Source organism: Terrapene carolina, unplaced genomic scaffold (assembly GCF_002925995.2).
Source record: "Terrapene carolina triunguis isolate 2854851 unplaced genomic scaffold, T_m_triunguis-2.0 Scaffold93, whole genome shotgun sequence".
NCBI classification, from domain to species: Eukaryota; Metazoa; Chordata; order Testudines; family Emydidae; genus Terrapene; species Terrapene triunguis.
In genome coordinates this window covers 4,571,854-4,590,739 of record NW_020664444.1, presented here as the reverse complement: position 1 = coordinate 4,590,739, position 18,886 = coordinate 4,571,854, and the positions used below count along the sequence as shown (strand labels likewise).

Genomic DNA, 18,886 nt, shown 5'->3' with positions numbered 1-18,886 from the left:
CCCAACTGCATCAGATGCATTGAAATTAATGGGAGATAGGTGTTCAAATACCTCTGAGGGCCTGGGCCAAAGTGACACAGGAACTCTGTGGACGAACTAGGCGTAAGCCCCAGACCTACCCCCTATCCACGGGACTATCCTTCCTCCAACCTACCTGCCTTGTTAGAGATTAGACAATAGGAAGCTATTGATGGCGACCTGCCATCCCACACTTCTCTGTGCTCTGCCTCCAACCCTCTACACCCTTTGGGTAAGTGGGGGGGAATAAGGAGAGGGAGGGGGAGTAGTCAACAGGACACGTGAAAGGGAAAATACACCGAAAAGTGAGAGAAGAGAAGTGAGACGACTGGACAGAAGAAAGGAGAGCGAGTGGCAAGTGTAGCTGAACACGGTGCCAGGAGGCCTGGGGGCAGCTCACCCACTCAGCCATCCCAAAGGTGCAAGGGACAGACAAAATTAAAGAGCCAAATAAATGCAAGAGCCACTGCTCCTCTGCTAAGTTTCCTGCTCCCCACACCACAGACCAGCCCATCGGGCTTCGTCACCACTCTGGACAATGCTGTGCCCTGCAGCCGATGTAGCTCACTCCGACGGCAGCAACCCCACAGCATTGGGAAACTCAGAGTCTGGGCGTTGAGGGTTTAGTGGGACTGCTGGGTTCTCTTCACAATCGCACTCCTGACTCTGTGTAGCCGTGGGCAATTGCTTGGCCCCCTTGTCTTTTGAGGATACTATTATTTTACCTACCTGACGGGACGGGCCGGCTGGGCGATGCCATGGAAACGCTAAGTATCATTACTGCGTAACAATGAAAAGAAACGTTCTAGCTCCACTTCAGCCAGAATAAGACAATGAGAAACGCCCAGAGCCGTTTAACCGCCCCGCCTCTCCCCTCTTCTCTGTAGGTTGATGAAGTGGATAGAAGACAGCATTCCAGAAGACCCATTTCTGAATCCAGAGCTGATGAAAAGCAACCCTTGGGTGGAAAAAGGAAAATGTACCATACTCTAATGCCCCTAAATCCAACTTCACTCCCAAGCGGCCGTGGCTGACAAAATGGCTTCCTCCTGAGATATTCAATTTTGCATTAACTCTGAATGTACATTTTTTTTATTAGTTTCCTAATATGACTAACTGTACAAACACTATCCTCATCTTGTCTTCTTATTTTTATTAGTAGAAGCGATTCTTTTTTATACTGAAAAAGCACATGCCATAAAAGAGTAAATTGGTAAGAGATGCAATGTATTGGAGACTAGCTGATTAGCAGCATCAGAATGGGGACTTGAAAAGCAATGTCAAACAACGGGCAAAAGGTTTCTCTTGATTAATCCTGTAGTTTTCAATTAAGCTTGCGCTTAACTATGCTTCTGTGAACCTTACAAAGCCTTTTTGAACTTGTAAAAGAAAAAACACTTTTATAAAAACATTTTCAATACTTTTTTGTATATTGTAGAATATACAATTTTGCAGCAAAGCCGGCGAAATATGAGAACTAAGGGTTTATAAATGAAATAAACAAAGCAATACTTCACAAATTTTTTAAAAACATTTATTTTGCTTATTTATTTATTTATTTTACAAACAGCTGAATAGAAAACAAAAGCAGGAAAGTTCTCATGAACCATACATGTTCTTTAGAAGGCTAAGAGTCAAATTTTTCTTTCTGTTCTGTATGTATTGTTTCTTCAGTTTTATTTCTTTAAATGATCACTAGAGCAAATCCTTAATGTAAATATTCCGCCGGACGGCATTCGAAACCCCTTCATTAAATCGGAACCAAACATCGCTCTTTCCAACGGCCTTTCCGATTTGTTTTTCAACAGAGTTGTGCTCGGACGTTTGATTAGCTGATGGTAACCAGAGAAGGTTGGTGGGTGGGGAGAGAAGATATGATAATACAATGAAATCAAGGGTCTTAAAATGGGAAAGTCTTAAAGTTTAGGCAACAGACTGTCAAGGAAGTACCAATAAGACACTGAAAAGGACGGCACCTGCAAACATTACTGCTGGGCACAGTTAATTAATTTAATTTAATTTAATTAATGGAGATATCCTATCTCCTAGAACTGGAAGGGACCTTGAAAGGTCATCAAGTCCAGCCCCCTGCCTTCACTAGCAGGACCAAGTACTGATTTTGCCCCAGATCCCTAAGTGGCCCCCTCAAGGATTGAACTCACAACCCTGGGTTTAGCAGGCCAATGCTCAAACCACTGAGCGAGTGGTTCCATAGTCAATTCAGTACGCCACATTAAGTGCATTCAGAACTAGGGGCTTACATTCAAAAGCCCCTGATCCTACACACACTTTAGCATCTTGCTTAACTTTGCTAAGGTCGGGTCTACATTTCAAAATTAGATCGACCTGGCTCCGTCGCTCAGGGGTGTGAAAAATGTCACGCCCTGACCACAACAGTTCGGTCGACCTAACCCCTGGCACAGACGCAGCTAGGTGAAGGGAAGAACTGTTCCATCAACCTAGCTCGTGTCTCTTGGACAGATGGATGAACCACAGCGGCAGGAAAAGTCCCTCTATCAGTGTAGGAAGCGTCTATGCTCTGGCGCTACAGCACCACAGCTGTAGCATAGACATGCCCTAAGTAAAATTATTGCTTAAAACATTGCAGGAGCAGAACCGCAGCCATCTTTATTACCTATTAACTGGGCCTTTGGGTGCTTCCATAATGAAATATCCTACCCTCGCTGCTCCATGTAAGGGACTGGACTGCCTTTATGGCCCAAGTTTTTTTCCAATCCTCCCTTATACATAAATATTGTCAGACTGTTGCAAAACACGCCATGGAAACTGCTCCCAAGCTCCATCCACCCTTTCGGTGAACCACAGTCAGTTTGATTTCAGCATTATGGAACCACAGAAGCTATTGCAAAGCTTTCTACTACAACAGATGTTCTCAGTTTCCTTCCATCTCTCCTGACCAACATCATGCCTTTTCTGCACATACCTGCCGATGGAGACACCTGTTTCTTAACAAGCTGGCGCCCAAAGAAGTCCATTTCTGGCTGTGAAAAGAAATCAAAAGGGTTTTAGTGTACTCCTCCTCAGCAGATCGCTGGGTACATATTGGTTATAGTGTGTATTTAAAGAGAACAGTGCCCAGCACAGTTCAACATCAGATGGGATTTTTATCTAGTTACAAACCCAAAACGTGACTTCATTAAGAAAAAAAAAAAAGACAATTTATCAGTACAAATGTTTCCTTTTGTTATAGGAGCAGGGGCGGCTCTATGTTTTTCGCCGCCCCAAGCACAGCAGGCAGGTGGCTTTCGGCGGCGTCCGCTGGTCACGCCGACTCGGCGGCATGCCTGCGGGCGGTCCACCGGTCCTGTGCCTTCGGCGTCCCCGCCGCCGAATTGCCGCCGAAACCACGGGACCGGCGGACCTCCTGCAGACACGCCGCCAAAGGCGGCCTGACTGCTGCCCTCACTGCGACCGGCAGGGCGCCCCCCGCGGCTTGTCGCCCCAGGCGTGCACTTGGTGCGCTGGTGCCTGGAGCCGCCGCTGTATAGAAGCACAGAAATGTAGGGCTGGAAGGGACCTGGAGAGGTCATCTAGACCATTTCCTTGCACTGAGGTAGGATTCAGTATACTTAGATCACTCTATATTTCAGTCCCCTTTCTTTAGTCATTCAAATAGCCTGCACAGGTCCAGAAAGCCAAGCAACAAACCTTAGCGTGCATGGGAACTAGAATGCAAATGATTAGAAACAAAGCGTGAAAGTGACTGGTCTGATTTCACTGTGAAATGCAGACACGGGGGGCAGAGGAGGAAGAAAGCAGAAATGGTAAGAAAATTAAAGTTGTCTTTTTTACTCCCTAGCTCCTAGAATCTAGTAGACGACGACAGGTCTCCCTGTGCTTACTATGAATTAGCCAGGTCCTCCCGTAATAGCCTACAAGGTCAGAAGACTAAAAAGGAAAATGATTCCACAAACCAAGATGGTTCTGAATGTATTTATTTGTTATTTTTAAAATGTGGTCTTTGGTTCTTGGTTTTATTTCACATCCTCAAAGCCACAGAGCTTATCTTTCGTATGGCTTATACTCTCTATCTGCCATTAACTTGATTTCCCCCTGGATGAGATTACTGGCGTATAATGATTTACTGGATTAGAAATAACTCCAAGCATTTCTCCGGTTGGTAACAGCCACACATTCTGGGCACTGCTGCTGCATTGGAAGCTTTGCACTCCCTGTTAGGTATCCAATGGCACTGCAGGAGGGGAACTGGATGGCTCAGGAGATTGGTAGATGGATATAGAGCCTCTCCCGAATAGGTTGTCGATTCAAACCCAACCTGGCTCAAGACAACCAGATGGAAGCCCCAGTGGCTGTTTGATGGCTTGGGTGAAATGAGTGGGGCAGAGGTCACAGCGCAGTGCCCAGCAGACAGAGGTTCACATTACGCTGACTGATGCTAAGTGGCTGTCTTATTGGAAGCCTCAGCCGCACACTGTCCACACCCCCAGACACCCCAATGGACGAACAGGGGATCTGAACCCCAAAGAATAAGCAAGTGAATCAACTGGTTGTATACAAGGTTACGGTGTATAAATATATGTCAGGCAATGTCTTTGATGGAAGCGTGCAATGTTCTGAACTTGGTGGTCATTAGGAGATCTGTAGCCAGGTTAGAGTTCTGCACGTATGTGTGTATCTTTGCGTAGAAAGTTGTAATTGTAGCTGTGGTGCAACTACAGCATCGCCTCACAACAGGGAGCGAAGCCAACAGGCAAGGAAGGACACCTCCCAGACTAGCTGTTTACACAAAACTAACTCCAGGCACCGAGCATTGTACAACCCAGGGACAGACAATGGTGGACCACGAAAGTTAATGGAAAGACATTAAAACTCCAAGAAAACCAAGGACGGAGGGAGTTTCCCCCCTCTGGGTAATCGGGTATTACCATGTTAAAAGGGAAGAGGGGCTAAAGTGAAGGGGAGCCAGAAACAGAGGCCAGCATTGAAGTAGGGTGCTGCCTGTGACACACTGGAGCCCCGCTAGGCCGAGGACCTGCTGGGAAGCCGTCCAGCAGCAATAGGTAACTTGTATGAGAAAAGGGAGTTTAGCAGACACAGGCGTGTAAAGCCTGAGGTTGCGTCTTTATGCTGATTTTCTGCGTAACCTGCGTGTGTTGCTTTTCCTCACCAGTTCATCTCTGAACCGACGATTTTCCCATCAAATAAACTTGCGGTTTATTTTTACCCCCAGCAGGTCTCTGGTGTGCAAACTGTGTGGACTATGTCCTAGTGCTGCTAATTCTTATGATTTTGTCATGAGTCTCATGATAATTATTGGTCTCCTTAAAGCCCCAGCTCCTGGAGTCAAGTGGATATATGACGATTTCAGCCTTCGGTCTTAAAGAAAAAGTAAGTGTCTAGCCCTGGTGGAGGTGGAGAAAGCTTCAAAATGTGACCCCAGTGCACCCTCAAGGCTCAAAGCAGAAGGCAAATAAAAAGAACATCAAATCTATTATTTTTACATAATCTCACGATTTTAAAGCCAATCTCGTGATTTTTTTTTTTTTGGTGAGCCTGACTCATGGGTTTGAACATTTGGGAATGGCAATCCTGGTGTTCCAAAGTGAACTCACTGGTGGCAGGTTTCACCCCTTCGGGGGTGACGGCCCAGAGGGGAGAAGTCCAAGCGTCTGGGAGTTCAGAACTTAGGGAGACAGAGCTGGGGAGACTCGGGCTGTTGATCCATGTTGCAAGGGGTCACTAGGCTGGTGGAAGGCAGGGTGAAACCTTATGCCGGTCGGCTGGCTGGCTGCTGGTGCCAGAGCCCTGAGCCTAGCAGCACAGCATGAAGGCACCCGAAGTTATAAGACAAGCAGAGAGAACCCCTGATGGCTCTGGGTGAGCCCCACAATGTCACACGGGGGTTTGCGTTACAGAGCCTGACGCCGACGGGGCCCCCCTTCTTGGGATCCTCGGCACCAGATACCGTGCTGATCTGAGCAGGGAGGCTGAGCGACTCTGCACTTCAGGGCAAGCTTCCCAAGGTCACCCACCTGGCCTCCCGAAACCTCCAACCATCTGTTTCGTAAGTCCCACGCCCCTCAAACCAGCGGCAGGGTTTCCCCCGTTTAGCCTTGCCCTGAAAAATTAAGGCCCAAATGGGCAGAACTCCCTAGCATTCGATGGAGCCTCAATGATTTACACCAGGTGAGGATCTGACCCTGAGGATTTTGACGCAGGCTCATAAACCTTGCTAATGGTGCAGCTGGTGCCTGGCATGTAGGTAATTCTGCCATCAATATTTAATTACACTGCTCTATGCACTATAAAAATCATTGATGCATTTAAGGGAAGCCTGGTATTGAATCCCTTTGTTTTTGCAGAGAGGAAGAGAGGCTTATAAATATCCACTATCGACCTCCCCCTCTCCCGCAATGCCTTTGTGAACGGTCTATTCGCTACGCGCAGGCAGGTGATTTCCTCCCTCCTCCCCAATACCGGCAGCATTAGGATGTGAAGCCAAACACCCTCGTTGCTGCGGAAGCCTGAGTGTAGTGGAGGAGAAGGCAGTTTGAAGCGTGGAGCAGGGGGTGCGCTGCAGTTTCATACGTGGTTATGCAATCTGCATCAGAGGCACTGGCACTCCAGCGACGCGGCCTGCCCTCTCGGGAGGTGGGGCTTTAGTTGGGTCACAGCAGTAGCAACAGCCTCCTGGCCTCTTGGAAGATGGGTTTTTTCCTGGCTCCCCGGACGTTAAAATCCCAAAGCATATTTGGCAGAGGCAACGGATGCTAGGTACCTAAGCTACACCTCCTCTGAAACCCGGCGCGTTGAGATAAACCCTCCAGCGCTCCGACCGGTCGTGCATGCAGCACAAGCAGACCCAACCGCCGGGTTCGTTCCACCAAAAACACTTATATGCCTTATAAATACCGGGGCCAGCCCCATAGCTGGTGTAATCAGCCTATTTCCACTAAAGCCAACCGAGCTAGGCCGATTTACACCAGCTAAAGAGCTCACTGATCAGTGCTGAAAAGCAGAACCGAATTTGAATCAAATTTAGCGGGATCCAGTAGGCTTCTCGAAGGCCCCTGTCCTCAGGGTCTCTTACCATCCTAAAGCTCGGTGCAAAGTGACGATCAGCTAGGAAGAAGCTGCAGGAGCCGTTCCAAGCTCCATAATAGCTCGCGCACATATCGTGGGAGGGTTATTCCCCGCTCACGGAGGGGATCTTGGTTTAGTGTTTCCTCTAAAAGAGGGTCTGTCTAGCGATGCTACAGAGCATAGGCGCCGACTCCGTGGGTGCTCCGGGGCTGGAAAAAGATGGTGGGTGCGGAGCACCCAACGGCAGCCCCCCTACCAAAACCTCCCCCTGCCGATCAGCGCCTCCCCTTCCTCCCAGCGCCTCCTGTGGATCATCTGCTTTGTGGTGTCAGGAGGCGCGGGGGGGGGGAGGGGGGGAAATGAGGGTGCACCGTGCTCAGGGGAGGGGGCGGGAAGAAGCAGGGTGGGGGTGGAGCCTGGGGAAGGGGGGGAGGGGGGGCAGGGCCTGGGGGGGGCGGGGGGGGAGCCCCCCCCAGCAGATTAGAAACTCAGTGCCGATGCTACAAAGCCCGTACCGAGAGGTAAAGAGCATGTTACCAGGTGGACAACAGCGGGGAAAGAGGTTGCCTTGACATCAAAGAACATGCCAAGATTGATAGTTTTACAAATAAGAGGCAAATACAGTCACTTAAATGCCATGAAAAACTGCAGTCCAGTTAGGGGGTGTCTACACTTATGCTGCGGTAGCCACGGAAGGAGTTTTTCTGTCGCTGTAGTTAATCCAACCCCGTGAGAGGCAGTAGTGAGGTCAGAGGAAAAGTTCTTCTGTCAAACTAGCTGCATCGACCCTAGGGGGTAGGCTAATTGAACTACATCTCACAGGGCATGAAATTTTTCACAGCCCTGAGTGACGTCGCTTGGTTGACATACGTTTTAGGTGTAGACCAGGCCTTCGAAAGCTATTGCAAGCACCTCTTCAGAGCCTGTCAACACAGATACCCACCTGTGCTGACTGCAACCCAACGACTCATTTCATCATGGCCAACAAGCAGCTGCCAGATGAGAACAACTTTACCTGGGCCAGATTTGAACCACTGACCTCAGCGTGGGAACAGCAACGTGTGCCATTGCCCCAGGCCCTGGGCCAGCCAACCCCCTTTAATTTATCTCCACTGCGGAAGGGCTTCCATCTCACCTTTTCATCAAAAGCGGCTTTCTTCATGATGTGCTCCAGACGCTGCTCATGGTTGCGGACGTTGGACTTGGGCATTCCCGGCTTTGCACTTGGCTTATCTTCTGTTTCACCGAGGCTTTCTTCAGACACCTGCAACGAGGGAGGTTTACTTGGACAAGCCACATTGTATTTACAGTTCCTCCTTCTCAATTGTTCTCTTGGAGACAAACCATTGATCCTGTCAAGGTAAAAGTTGCTCTCCATGAGCAACCTCTTCCTTCTTTATTCATAAAATTCAGGGTGAAATGACCAGGACTCTCTTTGGGAAGTGCAACAGCACGTTAAGGAACATCCTCTGTTACAAATCCAGTTATTAGAATCATAGAATCTCAGGGTTGGAAGGGACCTCAGGAGGTCATCTAGTCCAACCCGCTGCTCAAAGCAGGACCAATCCCCAGACAGATTTATGTCCCAGATCCCTAAATAGCCCCCTCAAGGATTGAACTCACAACCCTGGCCCACCTCCGTTACAACAGGAGACATCTTAACCCTGGGTTTAGCAGGCCAATGCTAAAATCACTGAGCTATCCCCTCCCCCAAGGTTATAACTCAGCAGTACACATCACCTTTCACATGGGACTTGCTCTGGGAAGCCTCTGCATGGGAACATTGGAGTGCTAATTGCTTGGGCAGTATCACCCTTTCAAAGGCCCCAAGTCAGCCAACCAGCTGTGCTGTGGGGACGTAGCTCTTGGGTGGGCTGTAGGTGCACTTACAACGAGAAGACAGTGCAGTCTCGTGGCTGGGGCATTGAACCCGTTGTCAAGAGACCCTAGTTCTAGTCCCAGCTCTGGCATTGCTCTGTTGTGTCGACCTGAGGCCAATTACTTCATCTTTCTGTGCCTGTCTTCTCCCTCCTACCCTTTCCCTGTTCTGTCTATTTAGATTGGGAGTTCTTTGGGGTCTCGACTGTCTCTCACTATGTGTATGTGCAGCACCTAGCACAACGGGACCCAGGGCCGAGTTGGGAATTTTAGGGGCTTTTGCAATACAACGCGAGGTGATAACAAGCTTCTACCGGCCTGGAAATAAAAATCTAATTTTAGTTTATTTTTTTCCTGCCTGGCTGTTGAGCTAACATACGTGCTCAGGGACGTAAGGAATATCACAGACTGAAGATGACAAACTACCACGGAGAGAGATTTCCATGGGTTTATCCTTCCTTGAGAAGCGAGATAAGAGACGTTACCAAGCAGTTTTCACATGAAACAGGGCTCACTTAGGCCAGTTGTGTTTAGTGCGGCCTATTGTCAGCACGACACAAGGGTCTATAGGGGAGGAAGAGCGCATTGCCCCAGGGGATGAGCCTCCAATTACCTTTTGATCCCATCTACAAGGTACACTGGTGTTTTTCCGTAAGTGTCGCTCTCTTTTCTCCTGGCTGGAGGACGGAATTAGAATGAGAGGGGACCTTTCAAAGGAGTGGGGGCACCTTGAACTCTCCCCAAGACTCCGTGTCCATTACCGTGGCGGCTGAGCACGTAACAGCTAGATCCCTCCTTAAGAGCAGTCTGGCCAGGACACCTGAGTTTTTTCCCCCCTTTCCAATAGTTCTTTGCCATCCAGTCCAGCCTTATGAAGGCAGCTGGCAAAGCTATGGCCACACCTCCCCTTGCCCACCTCCGTTACAACACGCGACCTCTCAAAGCTCCAGTTCTCCTCCCGCTAAGCACGCCAGACAAAACGGGCATCCCGGCTCCTCACTGCAACGTCTGCTTCAGAACCGGCCTAAAACACAGGTTCGTTAACAGCTTTAGGGCCCAGTGGAGTCTGGATCACGCCCTCGTTGAGCATTTCCTATTGCTGCCTCCTTCCTATTTGTTCCCGGGAGTCTTTCAAAAGCAGAAAGGGCAGGTAGGTGCCCAATTTCCACTGAAAGTCAGTGGATGTCTAACAGCCCCCCGGGCCTTTGGAAGTCTCCCTTTAAGGGCACGTCTACACTGCACTGTCTGTGGGATACGGGCTCGCGGACTCTGTGTTTTCAAGCCCGTGCTTGAGCACTGCTTACAATTGCTGGATCTGGGGCTCACAGCCGTGCTAACACATCCAGACTGCACTACGCAGACCTTCTGACTCGGGTCTGTGGCTTGAGCTACGTCCACACTGCAAAATGACAGGGCCTGGACCCAGGCTCGGACCCACCCCCTAGCACGGTCGTTGGGCCTGGGTCTTGAGTGCTTGCTGACCCCAGTCAGACTGGTGTGTGTGTGTGTGTGTGTGTGTGGGTGTGTGTGTGGGGGGTGTGTGTGGGGGTGTGTGTGTACAAAAGCGGGGTTGGGCTCAAACCAGAGTCACAGCCCAGGTTTTGTGTGCAGTGTAGACATACCCTAAAGTCCTGCTTAGAGCTCAGTCCCGCCCCGCTCATGCAAGTGGCATTTTCCCTGCTGGTTGTCAGACTTTTTTCACTCCACTCCCTGGGAATCAAAGTTCAGGAGAGCTAGCCTGAGACCCACTGCCTTCCTCTCAAAGAGCCTGACTGGAGATCTCAGAACACAGTTTCTGGTTTGTCCGTTTAGACTGTAAGCTCTTTGAAGCTGTGTGTCCGTACAGCGCCTAGCACGGTGCAGCCCCGTGATGGGTGGCCCTTAGGCACTGCTGTAATAAACATGCTTAATAAAAAAAAAAGACAATTTTTAAAAAACACAACATCCTAATACCGTGGCAATTATTTGCCATCATTTTAAGAACTCTGAACGTTTCAGCCCGGCTCGGCCTCTCGATCACTGGCGCGTGCATTTCCCCGATGGCATCATGTAAACAAGAATCCTCCAGAGATTTTTACACAATCGCTTTTCCCCACTTGCATTCCCCGAAAAACACCCTCTGCTGCGAGTTGCCGGCTCTGAAGGATTAATTATGTTGCCGAGCGGCACCAAGGGAGGCCTCTGTTGAAAGCAATCGGAATCACGTGAGCCCCAATGACGTCGGTTCCGAGCCTCCTCCTCTCCCTATCCCTCCCTCCCTCGTCGCTCCAGACACACGACCCACAGCTCTCGCGCTGGGGGCCACTCCCCGTCGGAATGCTGCAGCGGCGCGAATGGCGCAAGAGCACCAAGAGCAGAACTTGACAGGCGGGGCCGTCGCTCGCTGGCAGGAGAGCACAGCACCCGCAGCCTCAGCTGGAGTCTTCGTGCCACTCGCAAGGCGGGGAAAACCAACGCGCTGCGCAGAACTCTAGCATTACAGCAGTCAGCACAGGAAACCAATTCCTGGGGCCGATAGCTGTTTAAGCATCTCGGGGCAAGGACTATACCTTGCTCTGTGTTCTCTGCAGCGCTAGAAGCACTGTTGGCACTTCATATCCGTCCCAGCTGTGCCTCACTTCACCTCTCTCCCTGCCCTCCCCCTCAATGCGACCCTTTGCTAAAGACACATTAGCAATACCCTACAGCCGCAGCGACAATCTGTGTGTGCGCACGTACTGCTGCCCTCTACTGCGTGGAATAGGTCAGGCCCAATGGTGGATTTACCGGGTCCCTCTCCTGGCTGAGGTTGGGAGCTGCTCTCGGTTTCAGAGAGGAAGCGGGAGAGGACCGCTCAGGATGCAGCAGGGACCCGAGCACACATGCGCAGCCAGGGAATCATTGCTAGCTGCAGAGACAGCTGTTTCAGTGAGGGATGAAATGACCTCATGTTCCTGGCGGGCTTTGGGATCTTTGGGAGAAAGGTGAAACAGAAGGGTCCAATAATAAATAATAACGGAATTGACTATCTACCAGCAAGCAGATGCCAGAGCATCTCTCTATACGGACCGCTGCTTCACTGAAACATGCAAACTGCAAGGAGATGGGATACATTCAGAATGACCTCAGCCATTGTTGCAGAATCACTGTTCAGCACTTTAAATTTCAGTGAGTATTTATTACCGGGGTCTCTGCAGAAAGATGAGCTGTCTGGCTCGGTCAGACTCAATGCTAATGTTACACGTTTCACATGGTGCAAGCCGAGGACAGCCTTAAAGCGGCTGGTGCACGACATACAAATCGTTGATGGTGGAGGGAGGTTTTAATCTGGGATTTTCACTTGCAAAAGGAAAGCTTTCGCATTGCTCTTGGCTTCAGAGGGAAGTTGCCAGGCAAAGCTTTCCCCCTGCCCGCTGCCATCCCGGGGCAGAGACCGCTAAGCTCCCTGAGAGGCCAGAGCTGAGGAGCTGGGCAGAGGCAGCTGGAGTTTTAGAACACAAGAGAGCAGCAACTTAAGCGAAGACTTTCCCAACGGAGTCACTATAAAGGGGGCTGGTTTCCAGTCATCGCTGAGCACCCTCCCTCCGTTAGGGCTTGCACACCCGTATAACGAGCCATCCAGAATCATTAGTCTTGGCCTCTGTGCATAGGACAGAGAGTTCACTGCTGACGCTCACACTGCCCCTATAATTTGTGTAACCTACCCCCACTCAACAGGGCGCTCTGTCCCTCTTTAGCTACGCCCGGGCCACACAGGGAGCTCGATGAATCTGCCACGTTTGCTCCCCTTCAGCTTCGGGCCGTCTCCCGTGATCAGTGTCCCACTCCTACCTGGCTGGCGTTCCGGGCCTGGAGCACAGCTTCCGTCCTCCTCATCTTCTCGAGCTCGATTTCTCTTGCAATGAGTTGCTTGGCCTGGTACGTCAACGGTTTCCGAGCCGGTAGGTCCGGGAACCTACAGACGTCTTCCACGTTTCTAGGGGGTTTGAAAAGAACAGATTTGGGGGAATAAATGAAACGGAGCCAGTTAATATTGGCTGGTAGTGTCTGACAGCCTTTGGCTGCTGTCAAGAGGGAGATTTTTAGAAAGGGACAGAGTGCAGCTGGATAGCCAGCTCCCACTTGCGCCTTTGAAAATCTTACCCTCAAAATCTAGGGTCAAAGGTTAAACTGATCTGCAGAACTGGGTTTTGTTTCATCCTAGCCACATTCAAAATTCAGTACTTGCTTTTCTATTATCTTTCCTTTCAGAATAAACCTTTATTTATTGGGAGGAAGCGTTGCCTCATGGCCATAGGGTAGGGGGCCGGGAGTCGAGATACCTGGGTTCTAGCCCCAACATTGTAACTTCCTGTGTGTGTGACTTTGGGTAAGTAACTGTCTCCTTGTACCTCGGTTTCCCCATCAGGGTCGTGCTGAGGTTTCGAGGTCTGAGAAGCACTTTGAAATCACTTGGTGAAATGTGCCAGAAGTGCAGAGCAAGGTCGTTTCAATGGATTCCAAACCAGGGAGAAGTTCATTCAGGTCACATACTTCTTACCGTTTGTTTTAATGTGAACGCAGCGAATGTAATGCTTGCGCGAGAAGCCACACTGACAGCCCTGCCCTATCCGAGCTTCGTTTAGCCACCGCACGAGCAGCAGCAGTGAAAGGACCCTTTGCCCATTGCTCTGTCAACACACTTCCACCGCAGCTCAGAAAGAGCCACCTCTACTAGCCAGGGTAGCAGTTGCCATGGTCAATCCAGTCCTCGGCCTGTTTGCCACCGGTGCCATCAGGGACGCCAGTTAGTATTAACTGTATGGTCCAGTAGGAACTGGTCCAAGAGGCTGACCCACAGAGACCACTGACCCTGGGCAGCATTCAGCCATGACCTGGACAGTCAAAGCACTGCACTCTGTTACCATCCCCAACCCACCAAATCTCTACTGTACAGGTCTATCTTCAGACAGACACCTAGCCATTACGCTCTTCTGGTCTGGCCTGTATGTAACATAGCGACCCAGTAATGCCTGTACTGAGCACAATAAATTGGGGTTGATCCACTGCGTATCTTTTCAAAGTCAGCTGATTCCGATTCAAAGACGTCAAATGATGGAGAATCCACCACATCCCGTGGTGACCCGATCCAATGGTTTATCACCTCTCTATTATTTCTAGTCTGAATTTGTCTAGATTCAACTTCCAGCCATCAGACCTTTGTCTGTCTAATTATAGAGCCCTTTAGTAATTGATGAGTGCCTGTATGAGTGGAAGTTATCTCCAGTGATCAAGTCCACCTGTCAACCTCAGTTATGACTCACTATCTCTCATTCTCAAGCTTCCATATATACAGCCCTACCGAACAGAGAGCAAAATTTGGAAGGGCTCTGACACCTGAGATGTACAAGGTCAGTATCTATAGCAAATGCATCTGATAGAAATCTTCCATGGTTGTTTGCAGTGTTGTTGTCGTCATGTGGATCACAGGATACTAGAAAGGCAAGGTTGGGTGGGTATCTTTGATTGGATCAACTTTTGGTGGTGAAAGCAACTTGAAGAAGAGCTCTGAGTAATTCAAAAGCGTGTCTCTTTCACCACCAACAGTCGATCCATTAAAAGATATTTGCCTCACGCGCCTTGGGTCTCTGATAGAAATGTCAATTCTTCAACATCAGAACAAGCTCGCTCAGTTTTGTTCTGTCTAGTTCCAGTGCTCTGCCCATTGAGTTGTAGAAGCTAAAATAAAGCAGGTCACCTGGGTTTAAAATATTTTCTGAAGATTATTCAGTGAGAAATCCTGGATTAAAAGGATTAAGGGAATATAGGGGGAGGGATGGACTAGACAAGGAAATAGACAACATAATAATACGGGAGACAGATTTTACTGCATATATTGCAACTCGGTCAAAAGGCTCTAACTTCTACAACCGATATGTCAGACATTTGCCTATTTACTACACTTCCTGCCCGATCCTGCAAAACAAAGGGTGGGCATCTAATCCCGGACAAGGTAAGAACCAGCTACAAGAAGAGAGGTTTGGTCTTTGAATCATAGAATCTCAGGGTTGGAAGGGACCTCAGGAGGTCATCTAGTCCAACCCCCTGCTCAAAGCAGGACCAATCCCCAGACAGATTTTTACCCCAGTTCCCTAAATGGCCCCCTCAAGGATTGAACTCACAACCCTGGGTTTAGCAGGCCAATGCTCAAACCACTGAGCTATCCCTCTCCCCCCAAACTTTGCTGGAGTTTCCTCTTGGATCCCTTATTGGGCTTTTAGTACCTGATCCAAAGCTCATGGAGGTCAATGGGGTTGACCATCCGCTTCAAAGGATTTTGGATCCTAGGCCTAAAACACGCAGCACAAGTAACGTTTCGGGATTTAATAAACTCAGGAGCAGATCTACACACTTGCAGATAAGTCCAACAACTTTCAGTGGATTTGAACAACAGATGTATTTAGAATTAACTCCCCAGTGTCACACGGCAAGATGAAAGAGAATTCAATTTCAGAGAGACCATTTCTTCATCTTGGCTGACAGGCTTCCCCAATAAATCAGCCCACTGGCAAAAGATCTGCATTGTCTGATCTGCCTGGCTGCGGAACGTAAAAGTGGGTTCAGAGGTAAAGCCCTCCAAGCTACAGCAACCTGACAGAGCATTTCCTGTTGTATTGTACGTCTTTTTCTTTATTAAAAAAACAACAACCCTGCCTATGGTAACAAAGTATCTCTACCCATTCCACTTGAATGGGTTTAATTAAGCATCCTTCACATCAACTGCATGGGAAACCTCCTGCCCCAATTTCCTATCCAGGACGGAATGCAACAAAGGAGAGAAAAAGATTATAACCAACTCCCATTGTTTATTTGATTGAGCTAGGCTATAAACAGTCATTTTAGCTAAACAAAGCAGTTTTATTCTTAACAGGATTTGAGCGCTGGACTTGGAGGGAAGGCCTTTTTCTGAGCAGTTAAAACATGAACACAGCCAGAGAATTTCTTAGAAACCAGATTAACCTCCTTGTATAACAATTATAAATATTTTATGTCTTATTTGCACTTGGTAATATTTCTCTTGAGAAAGAACAAAAAACCCCCATGCAACAGAAGAATTCTCAGTGATTTAGAGACCAGCTTTGCTATTTGAAAAGGCATCCTTCTTCCAGTTTTCCTATTGTCTCTCTGCTGTCTTCAGAGACAGGCAACAAAGTGATAAGACAGACATCTGACTGAATCTGTAACTGTAGGAAAAATAAGGACTCCTAACACACAGCTTTGCTTTAAAATATTGTGCTTGTCATTTCAAATATTCCTCTCATTTAAAAGTTTCTATGGCTTCAAATGAGATGTTGAGAGATTTTACTATTTGAAATTAGAAGGGACACTAGCACTTTTGAGAAACAGCTGCATTGGACAGTCTTGTCTTCCCAGCAACCCACGGTCACACAGCCAAAAGTGCAAATAGGACATAACGCACCTTCATGGATGTTCAGATCGTTACAGTCACTATTACAGTACATTGCAGAAAATGCCAGCAAAAGAAAACAAAGCCCAGACTCAAAACTTAAGATCAAATATCATCCCAGCACATGCCTGCACCAAATGGTGCTTTTAATGTCATGTGGTTTCCACACTCTGCAACATTTTCAATTAGAAGCCCAAACCAGGGACAATGGGGGAGAGGATACCATTTCACTACAACCGGAGTGTATTAAGTCAGTTCTACATTGTTTCCATATGCATGTTGTGAAATCTACACATGCCGCTTCAAGAAAGGTGAAAGAATCACTTGAAACAAATCTAAAAATCTACCGCATAGCGTAACTGCCAGCAATAAGATGCAGAGTGAAACCTGTGCAAAATGTTTGTCCAACAACTGCTGGCTTAAAAGATCACACAAAATATCCTCAGATGTACCAAGTACAATTCTAATCCGTCACTGGAAGATCCACCTCCATTAAGCTTCTCCTTTATTAGAAGGCCAATTCAAATTTTTCCAGTCCTTTGGGTTGCCGCTTGAAAAAGGTTTCATTATAATGAAATACACTGTATGACTTAACACTGGAGATTATATATATATACACACACCTCTATCTCGATATAACGCTGTCCTTAGGAGCCAAAAAAAATCTTACCGCGTTATAGGTGAAACCGTGTTATATTGAACTTGCTTTGATCCGCCGGGGCGCGCAGTCCCGCCCCCCCGGCGCACTGCTTTACCGCGTTATATCCGAATTCATGTTATATCGGGTCACGCTATATCGAGGTAGCGGTGTATATATATTAATTTTTTTTTTTTTTTTTTAAACTTGGAGACTACATTAGCACAAGTCTTAGCTATAGTCTAGGTCCTATGTTATTACACTGTAATGTATTCCCAACACCTTGGATGTGTGAACCGTACTGTACATACTTAAAGCAGAACATTTAAAAATTATTAGGTCTGTAGCCTGGTAATCGAATACCATTATTACTAATATTCAGCAAATAAAAATATAACATGGGGACCGATTCATTCCTGGTGCAACCCCATTGACATCAGTGAGGTTACATCAAGTAGTAACACAAACCAAAGTGGACAGAACTCAAATCTTAGGGAAGGCTGTGAATCACCAGCATATTTTTGGTGCAAAAAATGACTGGCTTTACTCCTGGTGCAATCAAGTAGAATCTGATCTCCTGTGTGCATGTGAACAGCGATGTCAGTCACATATTAACAATAACCCTCTCGGCAAGCTTTCTGGCAACTGAAATCTACAAACTTAATTCCATCTACATGAGCTGCAAAGCTAAAGACACTGTACAGTTCAAAAAATTCCAGTCATAGCTACACATGTTTTTTCTGGAGACCTCTACTGTAACCCTCAGTTACTCCATATTAGCCTATGGAACTTGACACACGTTTCTGGCAAACGGAATGACGCCATTTTCCTATGGTTTTGCATTTTGTGGACCAAGAATTTAAATGGGGAATGGCCCTGATGCAGAGAGAAATCTCCAGGTTATTAGATACATCCCTTGTTTTTAAAGCTATGAATCTCTGACAAAGCATAGGACCTTTTGCCTTGGGCAGAACCATCTTCAAAACTACTGCCCCCCTCTCTCACCAAAACCAGCCTCGACTTCCAGACGCACCCCCAACATTTAACCCAACACAAAGTTCACAGTGAAAGTCAACCATTGTCCTTGGGTTGAGTTCTCTGTTTGCAGAGTGTTGCTGTTTCCAAGTGCTGGATCCCCTTTCATCTGCTTTGTGCTGGCGAGATGATGTTAACTTGTCTTTGGACCAAACTTGTCTTTACTGAAAAGCCAGGTTTAAAAATCACACTGCACTGAATACCATTCAGGGCGGACAATACTGCATTGTTCCTGCTCAGAACACTGCAAGCTAGAGATGACTGAAGAGAGCTACGCAGAATCTCAGAGCCCACTGCACAAAATCTCCTGTCCTGGGAAAGCCGCTCTCAAGGAGTTTGCTGTATCGAGTTCTCCTTTTCAGATCATCCCATGGCTAATAAATCAAAACTCTCTCTCTCCATCTACACCAGTTGCTTCCATCCCATCTCATCGAACAAGAGGTGGAGCAGACCTGTCTCTTGTCAAACTGGTCACTCACCTACAGGGGCCATGTAAACCCAGCCAAGAGCAAGGAGTCTTTCACTGTTTGGCGAAGTTCAGGCCATTGTAACGATACTTCTCTGTTAAGTTCCTCACGGTCTCATCGACGGTGGATTGCTGGAGCGTGGCGGGCAGGTAAACGAACAGATAGATCAACCCGAGAAGGAGCAGCGCAATCACCAGCGGCACTCCCCAATCCGTGATGAACAAAGTCTCATGGCAGCGAGCCTGGAACATAGGAGCAGAAGTTCGTGCCGCATTCTATTGTTCCTTGGACAAAAGAAGAGCCACGGGCATCTTTGGTTTTTCTCTCTGCCGGCTCTTCACGCCTCTCTGTTAAAAGCCG

At 48.1% G+C, this 18,886-nt stretch overlaps 2 protein-coding genes across 3 annotated transcripts in view; one reads left to right on the top strand and one right to left on the bottom strand.

Annotated features, from left to right (window-relative positions):
- Positions 1 to 1,487, top strand: part of GNG13 (G protein subunit gamma 13) — an 8,162-nt gene extending 6,675 nt beyond the window's left edge. The window contains exon 3 of the mRNA XM_024212476.2: positions 906 to 1,487. Within this exon, the coding sequence (XP_024068244.1) occupies positions 906 to 1,011 (106 nt within the window). The 3' untranslated portion in view covers positions 1,012 to 1,487. The remainder of the gene's footprint in view (positions 1 to 905) is intronic.
- A 28-nt stretch (positions 1,488 to 1,515) lies between these two features.
- Positions 1,516 to 18,886, bottom strand: part of CHTF18 (chromosome transmission fidelity factor 18) — a 46,177-nt gene continuing 28,806 nt past the window's right edge. Inside the window, exons 19-22 of one of the 2 annotated variants that reach the window (XM_024212444.3) lie at positions 12,772 to 12,916; positions 8,219 to 8,347; positions 2,963 to 3,020; positions 1,516 to 1,850 (exon numbers count right to left, since the gene is read on the bottom strand). In XM_024212444.3, coding sequence (XP_024068212.2) covers positions 1,714 to 1,850; positions 2,963 to 3,020; positions 8,219 to 8,347; positions 12,772 to 12,916 — 469 coding nt within the window. In that variant the 3' untranslated portion in view covers positions 1,516 to 1,713. The remainder of the gene's footprint in view (positions 1,851 to 2,962; positions 3,021 to 8,218; positions 8,348 to 12,771; positions 12,917 to 18,886) is intronic. The other variant, XM_024212445.3, reaches the window with a different exon arrangement.